Source organism: Salvelinus fontinalis, chromosome 10, assembly GCF_029448725.1.
Source record: "Salvelinus fontinalis isolate EN_2023a chromosome 10, ASM2944872v1, whole genome shotgun sequence".
NCBI classification, from domain to species: domain Eukaryota; kingdom Metazoa; phylum Chordata; class Actinopteri; order Salmoniformes; family Salmonidae; genus Salvelinus; species Salvelinus fontinalis.
The window spans coordinates 26,319,781-26,334,609 of record NC_074674.1 but is presented as its reverse complement, the minus strand read 5'-3'; the positions used below and the strand labels follow the sequence as shown (position 1 = coordinate 26,334,609).

Genomic DNA, 14,829 nt, shown 5'->3' with positions numbered 1-14,829 from the left:
AGTCACAAAAACCATCAAGCGCTATAATGAAACTGGCTCTCATGAGGACCGCCACAGGAAAGGAAGACCCAGAGTTATCTCTGCTGCAGAGGATACGCTAACTGCACCTCAGATTGTAGCCCAAATAAATGCTTTACAGAGTTCAAGTAACAAACACATTTCAACATCAACTGTTCAGAGGAAACATAAGCAATGGACATTAGACCGGTGAAAAGCTGTCCCAGATGAGTCCAAATTTGAGATATTTAGTTCCAACCGCCTTGTCTTTGTGAGACGCAGAGTAGGTGAACGGATGAACTCTGCATGTGTGGTTCCCACCGTGAAGCATGGAAGAGGAGGTGTGATGGTGTGGGGGTGCTTTGCTGGTGACATTGGCAGTGATTCATGTAGAATTCAAGGAACACTTAACCATCATGGCTACCACAGTATTCTGCAGTGATACTCCATTTCATCTGTTTTTTGCTTAGCTTATTTATTTTTCAATAGGACAATGACCCAACACACCTTCAGGCTGTGTAAGGGCTATTTGACCAAGAAGGAGCGTATTGGAGTGCTGCATCAGATGATCTGGCCTTCACAATCACCCGACCTCAACCCAATTGAGATGGATCGGGATGAGTTGGACCACAGAGTGAAGGAAAAGCAGCCAACAGGTGCTCAACACATGTGGGAACTCCTTCAAGAATGTTGGAAAAGCATTCCAGGTGAAACTGGTTAAAGGAATGCCAAGAGTGTGCAAAGCTGTCATCAACGCAAAAGGTGGCTACTTTGAAGAATCTAAAATCTAAAACATATTTTGATTTGTTTAACACTTTTTTGGATACTACATGATTTCATATGTGTTATTTCATAGTTTTGATATCTTCACTATTATTCTACAATGTATAAAATAGTACATATAAAGAAAAACCCTTCAATGAGTAGGTGTGTCCAAACTTTTGACTGGTACTGTAGATGTGCTCCTGACTACAATATATACTACAAGATGTTTATGGAGAAAATAGTGCTTCTGATGTGCATGTGGAGGTACTAAGCGATCTAGCACTGGTCCAGAGTGTTATGTGTGGATTTCTGGCGCTGCTCGGTGTCAGCAAGCTATACGTGATTCAGCTTTCCCAGGTGTTGTGTGACAGACACACTGGTCTCACCTGTAGCGGGCGGTGCATAGACGGACTGCGCCAGTGTAGCGAGGCTTGGACCTGGGTGCACGACGGATCTCATCCTCCATCTTGGGAAACACACGGGCAGGGAAGCAATCACAGAGTTGCATCTAAATACCATAACTCTGATCCCTTGAGGCAAAACCAATTCAAACACAATGGCTTTGCTTATGATCATATCCACTCATAATCATGTCTGCAGTGGAATGACTGATCTGACACAGAAAAACTTCCCAGCACTCTTATACTGTCTAGTTCTACTGTCTGACAATTGCCACAGGAGACTCATGTTGCTGTCTGGTGGTAAACCAATTGGTTTTACAGCTATTGCTCAGCTGATGGCTATCAAGTGCAAGTATACAGCTCGTCCATGAATAGCCCATCTCTTGAGCAATAGCACCCTCATGCTTTAGAAATGGGACTTTGTCTCTGTATGAGAAGAGAAGAGAGCAGGACCCACCTCTGAGGGAGTCGCCCGTCGCGGGCTGCTGGGGCAGCTCGTTGTCACGGCGGAGGGATTGACACACAGCAGCTCCGGCCTGTCTCTGTCTCCGATCTGCAGTGGGCGGAGGAACTTGGATATCAGCCGAGTGTTTGCCGAGCCCTCATCGCCTGGGAAACATCGATTTCCACACCAAATAAAGAGCATCTGTCATTCCTTCTGCTCTCATTCATGGCACAGCTATTGATTTCCTGTTCAGGGGAGTACACAGCAAACACTCTTTATGGCCAGGACCTGGCTCTGCTCTCTGCCTGACACATCTGCAAGGCATTTCTCTGATGCTTAACACTCTCTACTCTCTGAAGACATAACTGACACGGAACGGGACTCTACCATCACAGAGTTCTAGCAGCCACACCCCTACACAAAGCCATGCCTAGGTAATTTCCCATCTTAGACAAAAATATTAAATTTGAATTCTTGGTGGTTGGATTTGGTTCATCATGCTACCAGATTACAACCGTACAGTAGCATTCTCACTGCAGTAAAGCGAGAGAAGAGGATATCTAGAGCAGTATCTCAGAGGCTTCTAATCTACAGTATCTACATCGATGATTCTGCTGTGTGTTCAACTGGCAGGTTACAGTATGTGGGGTTAGAAAACTAACGTGTTGGTTCTCATTAGCAGAAGTAACATACAGTATCAGCCTGCTGATCAATGAGCTGTGTCATTGATCATGAATAAAGCAGCATTTCTTGCATTTCCAGTGATCCAGACTGGCCTTGAAGCCTGTTCTGCTGAGATGGACTGAAGAGAAAAGCGAGGCCTTACTGTGACTCACACCAGCCCGTTTAGTTGCCAACTTTCCCTCTCTTTCTCCCACTCTCCCAACCTCACCCCACAGGGTTCTGGCAAAGGTCATTGTTGTGACAACTAGATTAAACGACTGTCTCGTTCAATTCTTTATTAATTAATTACCCAGGCATAATGACTGACTGAGAGCCTCCTTGTCTGGAGCACAAACATGGGTGTTTCAGAACTGTCTTTTGGTCTTGATTGATGAGATACACTGTTTGAATCAAATGCCAGACATGATGTATATACTTTAATTCTCTAGTGATAAGCACTTTTCTGCTTCATATCTATGTCGTCTGACACCACAATGTTCTCACCGTGGGCAGGGTTGGGAGTTGGGAGTGCTCACCTTTCCCTGCCTGGGCTGCCAGTCCGTTGAGGATTTGGGAGAGTTTATTTTCCGGGTGAAAGGGAACGTCGTGTTTGGAGAAAGGCTCAGTGCTGAGAATGTCTACAGTATCCGCCTCCAAACGGAAATCCTCCAGGTCCTTGGACAGCTGGCCAAACTGTTCAGTCTGTGACCTGCATTTCAGCTCCAGGTCGCGAACCTTGACCTTCCATAGACAGGGATGTGTGAGAGATAGACTCAAACGGTCAATGGGAGGAGGGTTTCTGTGTTCCTATGTAGCAAATCTTTAGAACAGGATACACTAAATTGCAAGGCAATGCATGTTTTATGTTAATAACATGTCAGTAATATACCACTACATGGATATGAGTTAAACTAATCATTGGCTTAAATCCTTTACTGGTGCTGCAGATTGCAAGCTGAACCAATTATGGCACGGGATCCCAAAAGAGCCATTTCTAGCTTAGAACAGCTCATTCATATCAAAAACACTGCCTGCCGAGTAATCAAAGGATCTGGAAGTAGAGGCTGTGCAACGCTGATACACTTTGATAACAAAGCCAAGCAGTGTGACGAGTTAAGAGGCTTATAAAAGTATGTACTTTAAAGACATTATCTAAGCAGCTCCGAGATTACATTTAGAGCCTTGAGTTAACAACCGTTGGGTTTTCTCTGAAAGCTACAAGACTGAATCACCATGGACTGCACAGTAAGAGATAAGGCAAGCCAGGGTCCTAGTCACGAGGAAAGTTGGTTTCACCCAGCGATAAAACTAGAGTCAGAACACTTCAGAGTCAGAACACTCAGCTGCAAGATGGGCTGAGATACAGAAACTGAGGATGAATAAACAGCCATCGGGGAGCCACTACTTTGGTATGATTGGTTTAAAAAGGAAACAAGGACATCAAATGTGCTTGGATCTTACAGGACATCTGGTATTCGTCCCAAATGCCACCATATTCCCTATACAGTGCCTTGCAAAAGTATTCACCCCCCTTGTCATTTTTCCTATTTTGTTGCATTACAACCTGTCATTTAAATTGATTTTTATTTGGAGTTCATGTAATGGACATACACAAAATAGTGAAATGAAAAAAATTACCTATTTCAAAAAATTCTAAAAAACAAACAACTGAAAAGTGGTGCCTGCATATGTATTCACCCCCTTTGCTATGAAGTCCCTAAATAAGATCTGGTGCAACCAATTACCTTCATAAGTCACATAATGAGTTAAATAAAGTCCACCTCTGTGCAATCTAAGTGTCACATGATCTGTCACATGATCTCAGTGTATATACACCTGTCTTAAAAGACCCCAGAGTCTGCAACACCACTAAGCAAGGGGCACTACCAAGCAAGCGGCACCATGAAGAACAAGGAGCTCTGCAAACAGGTCAGGGACAAAGTTGTGGAGAAGTAAAGATCAGCGTTGGGTTAAAAAAAAATGAACATCCCATGGAGCACCACTAAATCCATTGTTAAAAAGTGGAAAGAATATGGCACCACAACAAACCTGCCAAGAGAGGGCCGCACACCAAAACTCATGGACCAGGCAAGGAGGGCATTAATCAGAGAGGCAACAAAGATAACAAAAATAACACCGAAGGAGCTGCAAAGCTCCACAGCTGAGATTGGAGTATCTGTCTATAGGTACACTTTAAGCCATACACTCCATTGCTTACTTATGGCTGCAATCCCGGTAACGGGATGATATGACAACAGCCAGTGAAAGTGCAGGGCGCCAAATTCAAAACAACAGAAATCTCATAATTAAAATTCCTCAGACATACATGTTTCTTATACCATTTTAAAGGTAATCTTGTTGTTAATCCCACCAAAGTGTCCGATTTCAAATATGCTTTTCAGCGAAAGCACTACAAACGATTATGTTAGGTCACACCAAACCACAATAAGCACAGACATTTTTCCAGCGAAAGATAGCAGTCACAAAAATCAGAAATAGAGATAAAATTAATCACTAACCTTTGATGTTCTTCATCAGATGACACTGATAGGACTTCATGTTACACAATACATGCATGTTTTGTTTGATAAAGTTCATATTTATATAAAAAAATCAGAATTTACATTGGCGCGTTACATTCACTAGTTCCAAAAACATCAAGTGAAAGTGCATAGCCACATCGTTTCAACAGAAATACTCATCATAAATGTAGATGATAATATAAGTTCTACACATGGAATTATAGATATACCTCTCCTTAATGCAACCGATGTGTCAGATTTTTAAAAAAAATTACAGAAAAAGCAAACCATGCAATATTCTGAGACGGAGCTCAGAACAAGAGTCAAATTAGCCGCCATGTTGGAGTCAACAGAAACCAGAAATTACATGATAAATATTCCCTTACCTTTGATGATCTTCATCAGAATGCACTCCCAGGAATCCCAGGTCCACAATAAATGCTTGATTTGTTCGATAATGTCCGTTATTTATGTCCAATTAGCTACTTTGGTTAGCGCGTTTGGTAAACAATTCCAAAGTCACAAGCGCGTTCACTAAAACGTGACGGAATGTCCAAAAGTTCTGTAAACAGTCAGTAGAAACATGTCAAACGATGTATTGAATCAATCTTTAGAATGTTGTTCAAATAAATCTTGAATAACGTTCCAACCGGAGAATTACATTGACTTCAGATGAGCGATGGAACGGAGGACCTCCTCATGTTAACGCGCATGGTGAAAAAATGGTCACCTCATGGCAGTAGTGACTCATTCCTGTCTCCTTCGGCCCCCCTTCACAGTAGAGTCATCAGACCAAGTTCTATTGACATCTAGTGGAAGCCGTAGGAAGTGAAAACTCATCCATATCTCGCTGTAATTTCAATGGGAGCTTGGTTGAAAATCTACCAGCTTCAGAAAAAATCCAAACAGGAAGTGGAACTTCTCAGGTTTTTGCCTGCCATATGAGTTCTGTTATACTCACAGACATAATTCAAACAGTTTTGAAACTCCAGAGTGTTTTCTATCCAATACTACTAATAATATTCATATATTAGCAACTATGACTGAGGAGCAGGCCGTTTACTCTGGGCACCTCTGTGCACCTTTCATCCAAGCTACTCAATACTGCCCCTGCAGCCATAAGAAGTTAAAGAAAAAAACAAGCAAACACGTTTGGTGTTCGCCAAAAGGCATGTGGGAGACTCCCCAAACATATGGAAAAAGGTACTCTGGTTAGATGAGACTAAAATGTAGCTTTTTGGCCATCAAGGAAAACGCTATGTCTGGCGCGAACCCAACACCTCTCATCACCCCGAGAACACCATCCCCATAGTGAAGCATGGTGGTGGCAGCATCATGCTGTTGGGATGTTTTTCATCGGCAGGGACTAGGAAACTGGTCAGAATTTAAGGAATGATGGATGTTGCTAAATACAGGGAAATTCTTGAGGGAAACCTGTTTCAGTCTTCCAGAGATTTGTGACTGGGACAGAGGTTCACCTTCCAGCAATGACCCTAAGCATACTGCTAAAGCAACACTCGAATGGTTTAAGGGGAAACATTTAAATGTCTTGGTCTAGTCAAAGCCCAGACCTCAATCCAATTGAGAATCTGTGGTATGACTTAAATATTGCTGTACATCAGCGGCACCCATCCAACTTGAAGGAACTGGAGCAGTTTTGCCTTAAAGAATGGGCAAAAATTCCTTTATTGCTACAAAAGGTGGCTCTACAAAGTATTGACTTTGGGGGGGTGAATAGTTATGCACGCTCAAGTTTTCCATTTTTTTGTCTTATTTCTTGTTTGTTTCACCCCCAAAAATATCTTGCATCTTCAAAGTGGTAGGCATGTTGTGTAAATCAAAGGATACAACACCCCCCAAAAAATCCATTTTAATTCCAGGTTGTAAGGCAACAAAATACTGTAGAAATAATGCCAAGGGGGTGAATACTTTTACAAGCCACTGTATAGTGGACTAATATACAGTGCACTAATTTTGACATGATGCAGCCACCACTATGCTTGAAAATATGAAGAGTGGTACTCAATAATGTGCTGTATTGGATTTGCTCCGAGCATAACACTTTGTATTTAGAACAAAACCTTAATTGCTTTGCCACATTTTTTGCAGTATTACTTTAGTGCCTTGTTGCAATCAGGATGCATGTTTTGGAATATTTTTATTATGTACAGGCTTCCTTCTTTTCACTCTGTCAATTAGGTTAGTATTATGGTCATAAGTAGTGCACTATATAGGGCAGGGGTAATTAACTCTTATCCTACGAGGTCCGGAGCCTGCTGGTTTTCTGTTCTACCTGATAATTAATTGCCACCACCTGGTGTCCAAGGTCTAAATCAGTCCCTGATTAGAGTGGAACAATTAAAAAATGCAGTGGAACTGGCTTGGAGGTCCAGAGTTGAGTTTGAGGGATATAGGGAATATGGTGTGATTGGGACACAACCTTGGACTGAAGTACAGAGGATCCAGGGCAAAAGAGGATCTATAGTGTGATGCAGTACCAGCACTGGGCTCTATTCATTTGAAATACTTAAATTGAATACAATATTAGTACGTTTGATTGCTTAGTTACCATACCTTTTATAACATATTCACTAATGTGAATTAGAGCCTAAGTGATTCACTGAGACTATTTAAAGGTTATAGGACGAATGTGACCATGGAGATGATGAACATTTGGGATTGTAGATGTTTCAGCGTAGGAAACATAAATACCTGCATTCTGTCCAAATGGTTCTGTTCAGACACAAAAGAAACACATAGAAACACACAATGACATTGAACAAAGATGAAAGAAAACAAACACCCAAATCAAACTGTTACACCGTAAGAGATCAATGCATACGTAAAACAGTAATCCATGCAAAATCATGTAAATAAATGAGAAAAGAGAACCATTACAAAACAAGTAAGAACGAGTCCCCCATGGGGAATATCAAGTAACTTACAATAAATATAAAAAATTAAATAAAAAACACCCAAAATCATACCCACAGTGTTGAGAACCAGAAATTATGGAAAGGAATAATACTCATGTCCCTAGATAATCTTAGTGTCATCTCCTCTCTAGGTTAACTCGTTTTAACGCAGTAACTGAGTATGCTATTGGAGTTCTTTGTGAACAGTGCCAGTCCTCCTAATGCATCTCTTCTACACTGGAGATATTTCATCATCTGGATAGTTGGGCTCTGAATTTTTTCTGTAAAATAGGTTTCTCCAGGAGCCATTAGTGCCATGGCTGGTATGAGAGCTTCTGAGCTGAGCCTGAGCAACGGTGATGTTGAGCGGTCTCACTGAGTCGTAAAGGAGAGAGTTATGAGCAGGTTTTGCTGACCCAACTCTATGTAAAAGTGTTCTATTCTCATTACAGCTAAAATCACCACTCAACGAAAGCCTCAAAAAGGTATATATCCTGAACAAAAATATGAACGCAACATGCAACAATTTCAAAGATTTTAGTGATTTACAGTTCATAAAGGAAATCAGTCAATTGAAATAAATTCATTAGGCCCTAATCTATGGCTTTCACATGACTGGGCATGGGTGGAACCATGGGTGGGCCTGGGACAGCATAGGCCCACCAGCTTGGAAGCCAGACCCACCCACTGGGGAGCCAGGTCCAGTCAATCAGAATGAGTCCCCCCTCCAGAAGATCCCACAGATGAAGAAGCTGGATGTGGAAGTCCTGGGCTGGCGTGGTTACACGTGGTCTGTGGCTGTGAGGCCGGTTGGACGCACTACCAAATTCTCTAACACAATGTTGGAAGCAGCTTATGGTAGAGAAATGAACGTTCAATGGCAACAGCTCTGGTGGACATTCATGCAGTCAGAATGCCAATTGCAAGCTCCCTCAAAACGTCTGTGGCATTGTGTTGTGCAACAACATTTAACATTTTAAAGCGGCCTCTTATTGTCCCCAGCACAAGGTGCACCTGTGTAATGATCATGCGGTTTAATCAGCTTCTTGATATACCGCACCTGTCAGGTGGGTGGATTATCTTTGGCAATGGAAACATGCTCACTGAGAGCGATATCAACAAATTTGTGCACAACATTTTTGAGAAATTAGCTTTTTGTGCATGTGGAAAATGTCTGGTACAATTCACGTTGCTTTTACATTTTTGTTGTTCAGTGTAAATACAGTATGGAGTATGACCTGGGATGAACCAGGCTTACCTCAAAACTAGCTTTTCATGAAAGGCAATATGGATTTGGTGGAATTCAAACAACACAATGAAGGTATTTTTCATATGCATCAATGTATCTTGCATACACAAACAAAACCACATATCAGTCAATTGACAGACATTTTGAAAACAGCCACCGAAGCCATCCTCATTTTGCCCATCGGACCTCCATGTCCACTTACCTCTAACAGGTGGACCGCTCCCTCATGCTCTTTCTCAGCTTTAACCTGAGCCTGAAGAATACACAGAAACACAGTGATATACTACTGTAGGACCTGCAGGTGACACAGTGAGCACTGCACAGTATCTCTCTGTCAGTGTTACATCAAACATACAAGTGGCATAGCTCTTGGTACACTGCAGACATACAGGTAACTGCCAAAGTAATGGAGACAGTATATTGAAAGTAGGTGTTTCCACACAGGTGTGGTTCCTGAGTTAATAAAGCAATTAACATCATATCATGCTTAGGGTCATGTATACAAATGCTGGGTAGGCCATTGCATTATTTTGGCTATTATTTTGGCTACTATGGCTATGCCCCCATAGGATGAGAACTCCCCCATTCCCCGGGGCACCAGCGGTCACTGAGTGGTTAAATGAGCATGAATACGATGTAAACCATATGCCATGGCCGTCTCAGTCACCAGATTGCAACCCAATTGAGAGGGTTGATTCTGTAGTGAATCGGAGACAGTGTTTTCCCCCACCATCAACAAAACACCAAATGATGGAATTTCTCGTGGAAGAATGGTGTCACATTCCTCCAATAGAGTTCCAGACACGTGTAGAATCTATGCCAAGATGCATTGAAGCTGTGCTGCCTTGTGGTGGCGAAAGGCCCTATTAAGACACTTTATGTTGGTGTTTCAATTATTTTGGTAGTTACCTGTAGAATAGACAGTCTGGGTTGAACAACAACTGATGTCAGCTCTGCACAGCATGAGGAGGAGAAGGCAGTTAATGCCTCACAGCTGAGGGCTATCTGAGGACCAGGGGAGACTGGGTGAGAACAGATGGGGCGCGATGAGTTCCAACAGAAAAACCTGAAACTGAGGTGCATCAGAATAGCCTCATGAAATCAATCTGTTTCATCCAGATTGGCTTTGATATCGATAAGGACAAATTGCTGTTCTACTCCAATGAGATAATATCTGTGCAATTGCTAATTGAATGAAATCACAGCACAATAAATTAGGTTAAGGAGTAAACAGAAAAAGGAAGGACAAGGACTCAAACGAGCACGCTGAGGCAGATGCATACAAACACATGGATTGAAGCACAGATAGTCACGGATAGACGTGCAGACACAGAAGCTGACACACATTCTCTCTGCGTCTCTCTAAAGTGAAGTGCTCGGTTTAGGCTCAGGGGAGTCTGATCTGTGCTGTGTTTGCCGTTTGCGCTAATTGCCTGTCATGGCTCCTCTCTGAACAGAACACATACACACAGGAATACACACAGCTCTCTAGAGGCTCAGATTATTGCTGCCCATAGAGACAGACAATCACAGGAGACCACCGATTATATGACCCCTTTTACTTTCTCATCAGTCTCACCAGGACTAATGGTCAAATTTTTTACGTTTTTTTCATGGAGCATGAGTTAGTGTTTAGGGGGGATCATTTCATGATAGTTGCACAATACTTGTCTCTCAATCAAATCAAAGTTTATTTGACACGTGCGCCGAATACAACAGGTGTAGACCTTACAGTGAAATGCTTACTTACAGGCTCTAACCAATAGTGCAAAAAAGGTATTAGGTGAACAATAGGTAAGTAAAGAAATAAAACAACAGTAAAAAGACAGTTGAAATAACAGTAGTGAGGCTATATACAGACACCGGTTAGTCATGCTGATTGAGGTAGTATGTGCATGTAGATATGGTTAAAGTGACATATATGATGAATATGCATATATGACGAACAGAGTAGCAGTAGTGTAAAAGAGGGGTTGGCGGGTGGTGGGTGGCGGGACACAATGCAGACAGCCTGGTTAGCCAATGTGCGGGAGCACTGGTTGGTCGGGCCAATTGAGGTAGTATGTACATGAATGTATCGTTAAAGTGACTATGCATATATGAGAAACAGAGAGTAGAAGCAGCGAAAATAGGGGTTTGGGGGGCACACAATGCAAATAGTCCGGGTAACCTTTTGATTACCTGTTCAGGAGTCTTATGGCTTGGGGGTAAAAACTGTTGTGAAGCCTATTTGTCCTAGACTTGGCACTCCGGTACCGCTGCCAAGCGGTAGTAGAGAGAACAGTCTATGACTGGGGTGGCTGGGGTCTTTGACAAGTTTTAGGGCCTTCCTCTGACACCGCCTGGTGTAGAGGTCCTGGATGGCAGGCATCTGAGCCCCAGTGATGTACTGGGCCGTACGCACTTCCCTCTGTAGTGCCTTGCGGTCGGAGGCCGAGCAATTGCCGTACCAGGCAGTGATGCAACCGGTAAGGATGCTCTCGATGTTGCAGCTGTAGAACCTTTTGAGGATCTGAGGACCCATGCCAAAACTTTTTAGTTTCCTGAGGGGGAATAGGCTTTATTGTGCCCTCTTCACAACTGTCTTGGTGTGTTTGGACCATTCTAGTTTGTTGTTGATGTGGACACCAAGGAACTTGAAGCTCTCAACCTGCTCCACTACAGCCCCGTTGATGAAAATGGGGTCATGCTCGGTCCTCCTTTTCCTGTAGTCCACAATCATCTCCTTAGTCTTGGTTACGTTGAGGGATAGGCTGTTATTCTGGCACCACCCGGCCAGGTTTCTGACATCCTCCCTATAGGCTGTCACACTGTTACCATGATAACAGTGTGAGGTAACTATTCTATTTTTATTTAAAAATTGCACTGCTGGTTAGGGCCTGTAAGCAAGCATTTCACTGTAAGGTATACACTTGTTGTATTTGGCGCACGTGACAAATAAATGTTGATTTGTCTTGTGACCACTGTGGTCATACTGTGGTCATGGTGGTTAGAGTCTAGGGAGGAGGCGAGGTGGGGTATTATGGGCTTACCCTCTGCAGAAGGTGAATCTCCTGCTGCTTGGTGGTGAGGACAGCCAGGGCCTGCTCATGCTCCTCTTCCAACTGCTGCCTCCTCTCTGCAGCCTCTCGCATATGCTGTGGAGAACAGGTCACAACACAGTCAATACATGGTCATATGCTCGGGAGACCACAAACATATCACAACATGTTCAATACGTGGTTACATACTGGGGAGACCAGGTCACAACACAGTAAGTTCATGGTCATAGTGAGGTAACTATGCCTTTAAAATCTCCAAATGGATCATAGAATGGTCACACAACAGTCCAAACACATAAAAATGACACAATACATAAAAAGCTTTCATTTTTAATTCAGAGGGTATAACATTTGTCTACCTGTATTGACTACATCTAGTCCGACTCACTGATACCTGTGATCCATCACACAGAGACACCTACACAAAACCCAAATCTAGTCACTCCCAAATTAGCTGAGTCATTATGACTGTATCTGCCGCTGCCGCCGGTAGGAATTGGAGTTAGGGACATAAGATGTTTCTTGGAGTTTAAAAACATAAAGCAGCTATGGATTCTAATTACTGCACTGTGTGTGTGTGAGAGAGAGAGCAAGAGAGAGAGAGAGAGGGTGTTTGGGTACTGTGGTATTCTTTAATCAGCATGGCTCATTAGACAGGTCAGAGTCCATGTTTGTAATTGTTGAGTGGTTTTTGGCAATACACTGTAGATGCATGTGTTCCAGAGTAGAGACTAAAGAGTGTTCCAGAGTAGAGAGACCCACAGTAGCAACTCTAATTGAGTACTGGCAGTGTCTGCTGTAGAAAAGTCACCTGAAAAAATATTGAATCTCTCAATGTTCTAATCTCTCAAAGTTCATCTCAAAGTGTACCAAATTCATGCTTCTGAAATTACACTTTCTTTGTAGGGGAAGAATAACCCCAGACACCCCTACTAGCTTTGGGCTAAGCAGGCACTGCTTTGCATAATCATAGTCTTAAACTCTGCTGGGGACTCCAGTGACTGAGGGACTGTCACCAGGCTCCTTTGTGAGAGGCAAGTGCTCAATGTGAAACCTCCCTCCCCAAATGCATAATTTACTACTGCTCCTATAGTCGAATTAAATATTTATTTTCAAGATATACGTAAATACTGTGCAAAAGCATACTCCGTCATCACACACTGTAACCAAGCTAGTTATGTAACCAATGCTAATGAACTACTTAAAAATCATACAATGTGATTTTCAGGATGTTTGTTTTAGATTCCGTCTCTCACAGTTGAAGTGTACCTATGATAAAAGTTACAGACAAGCTACATGCTTTGTAAGTAGGAAAGCATGCAAAATCGGCAGTGTATCAAATACTTGTTCTCCCCACTGTATAATGTAGATAAATCAGTTATTTAACTAGTCTTTACTAGATTTTCTGCTGCTGACATCTGCCTCAACAAACAGTCGAATTGCCCCCTTCCCAGTCCCTGACAGTGAGAGATGCAACTTCAAAGTAGCCTACTGCTCAACTCGCCACCAGGCACCCATATGCTCTGCATACAGGACAGCTCGCTGCCGCACTCACGCTAGCAGGAGGGCGAGGAAGGGTATTTTCCAGCATTCAAGGGTTTGAGAAATTAGCTTGCTTGATGATCAAATCATTACATTAAAATAGTCACCAATCAAAATGGCATTTTTCTCATAGGAGGGCATGTACCTCTGTCAGCGCCATGACAAGTTGGGGCAGCAGTGCTTCTAGCTCCTAAGTAACTATGCAATATTTTGTTTTTATATGTGTTATTTCTTACATTATTAGCCCAGAATTCTTTTGTGTTATTACATACACCCGGAAATAATATCAGAGCGGTGGTAACTCACCAGCATTACCAGCATTACGACCAGGAATATGACTTTCCCGAATTGGATCCCTTGTTTGTACCCCCCAGGGCAATTGAACTGATTCCAGAGGCTGATCCAAAACACCGCCGGCTGAGAAGAGAGTGGACTTCTAGTCCAACTAAGGAGGCGCGCACAACACCCACTGCTTCCGAGTATATTACTCTATATTACTCTCTAAATGCTGACCGTATTACATCCCAGGAGAATTCTCTTTGGTTATAGTCACAGGCGTGTATTTTCCCCCTCAAGCCGATACCGCAATGGCCCTCAAATAACTACACTGGACTCTATGCAAATTGGAAAACAAATATCCCGAGGCAGCATTTAGAGTACCCGAAGATTTTAACAAAGCTAATCTAAGGAAAACGCTACCAAAGTACTACCAACACATTGACTGTAGCACTCGCTCTGAGAAAACATTGGACCACTGCTACTCAGCTTTTCGAAATGCCTACAAGGCCCTCCCCCGCCCTCCCTTCGGCAAATCTGATCATGACTCCATGTTGCTCCTCCCTTCCTATAGGCAGAAACTCAAACAGGAAGTACCCGTGCTACGGACTATTCAACGCTGGTCTGAACAATCAGAACCCATGCTTCAAGATTGTTTTGATCACGCGGACTGGGATATGTTCCAGGTAGCTTCTGAGAATAACATTGTCGAATACACGGTACGGTGACTGAGTTCATCAGGAAATGTATAGGAGATGTTGTACCACTGTGACTATTAAAACCTACCCAAACCAAAAACCGTGGATAGATGGTAGCATTCACGCAAAACTGAAAGTGCGAACCACCGCATTTAACCATGGCAAGGTGACTGGGAATATGGCCGGATACAAACAGTGTAGTTATTCCCGCCGTAAAATAATCAAACATGCAAAACGTCCGTACAGAGACAAAGTGGAGTCGCAATTCAATGGCTCAGACACAAGATGTATGTGACAGGGTCTACAGACAATCAC

General features: G+C 42.8%; 1 protein-coding gene across 14 annotated transcripts in view; it reads right to left on the bottom strand.

The window, feature by feature from the left end:
• Window positions 1-14,829, bottom strand: part of LOC129863878 (RIMS-binding protein 2-like) — a 101,631-nt gene that overhangs the window by 19,470 nt on the left and 67,332 nt on the right. For 6 of the 14 annotated variants that reach the window (XM_055936239.1, XM_055936240.1, XM_055936233.1 and 3 more), the window contains 6 exons: window positions 11,990-12,094; window positions 9,867-9,962; window positions 9,160-9,210; window positions 2,808-3,012; window positions 1,621-1,772; window positions 1,149-1,228 (listed from right to left, as the gene is read on the bottom strand). In XM_055936239.1, coding sequence (XP_055792214.1) covers window positions 1,149-1,228; window positions 1,621-1,772; window positions 2,808-3,012; window positions 9,160-9,210; window positions 9,867-9,962; window positions 11,990-12,094 — 689 coding nt within the window. Of the gene's footprint in view, window positions 1-1,148; window positions 1,229-1,620; window positions 1,773-2,807; window positions 3,013-7,505; window positions 9,133-9,159; window positions 9,211-9,866; window positions 10,030-11,989; window positions 12,095-14,829 lie in introns of those variants that run through there. The other 8 variants (XM_055936235.1, XM_055936237.1, XM_055936245.1 and 5 more) reach the window with 5 other exon arrangements.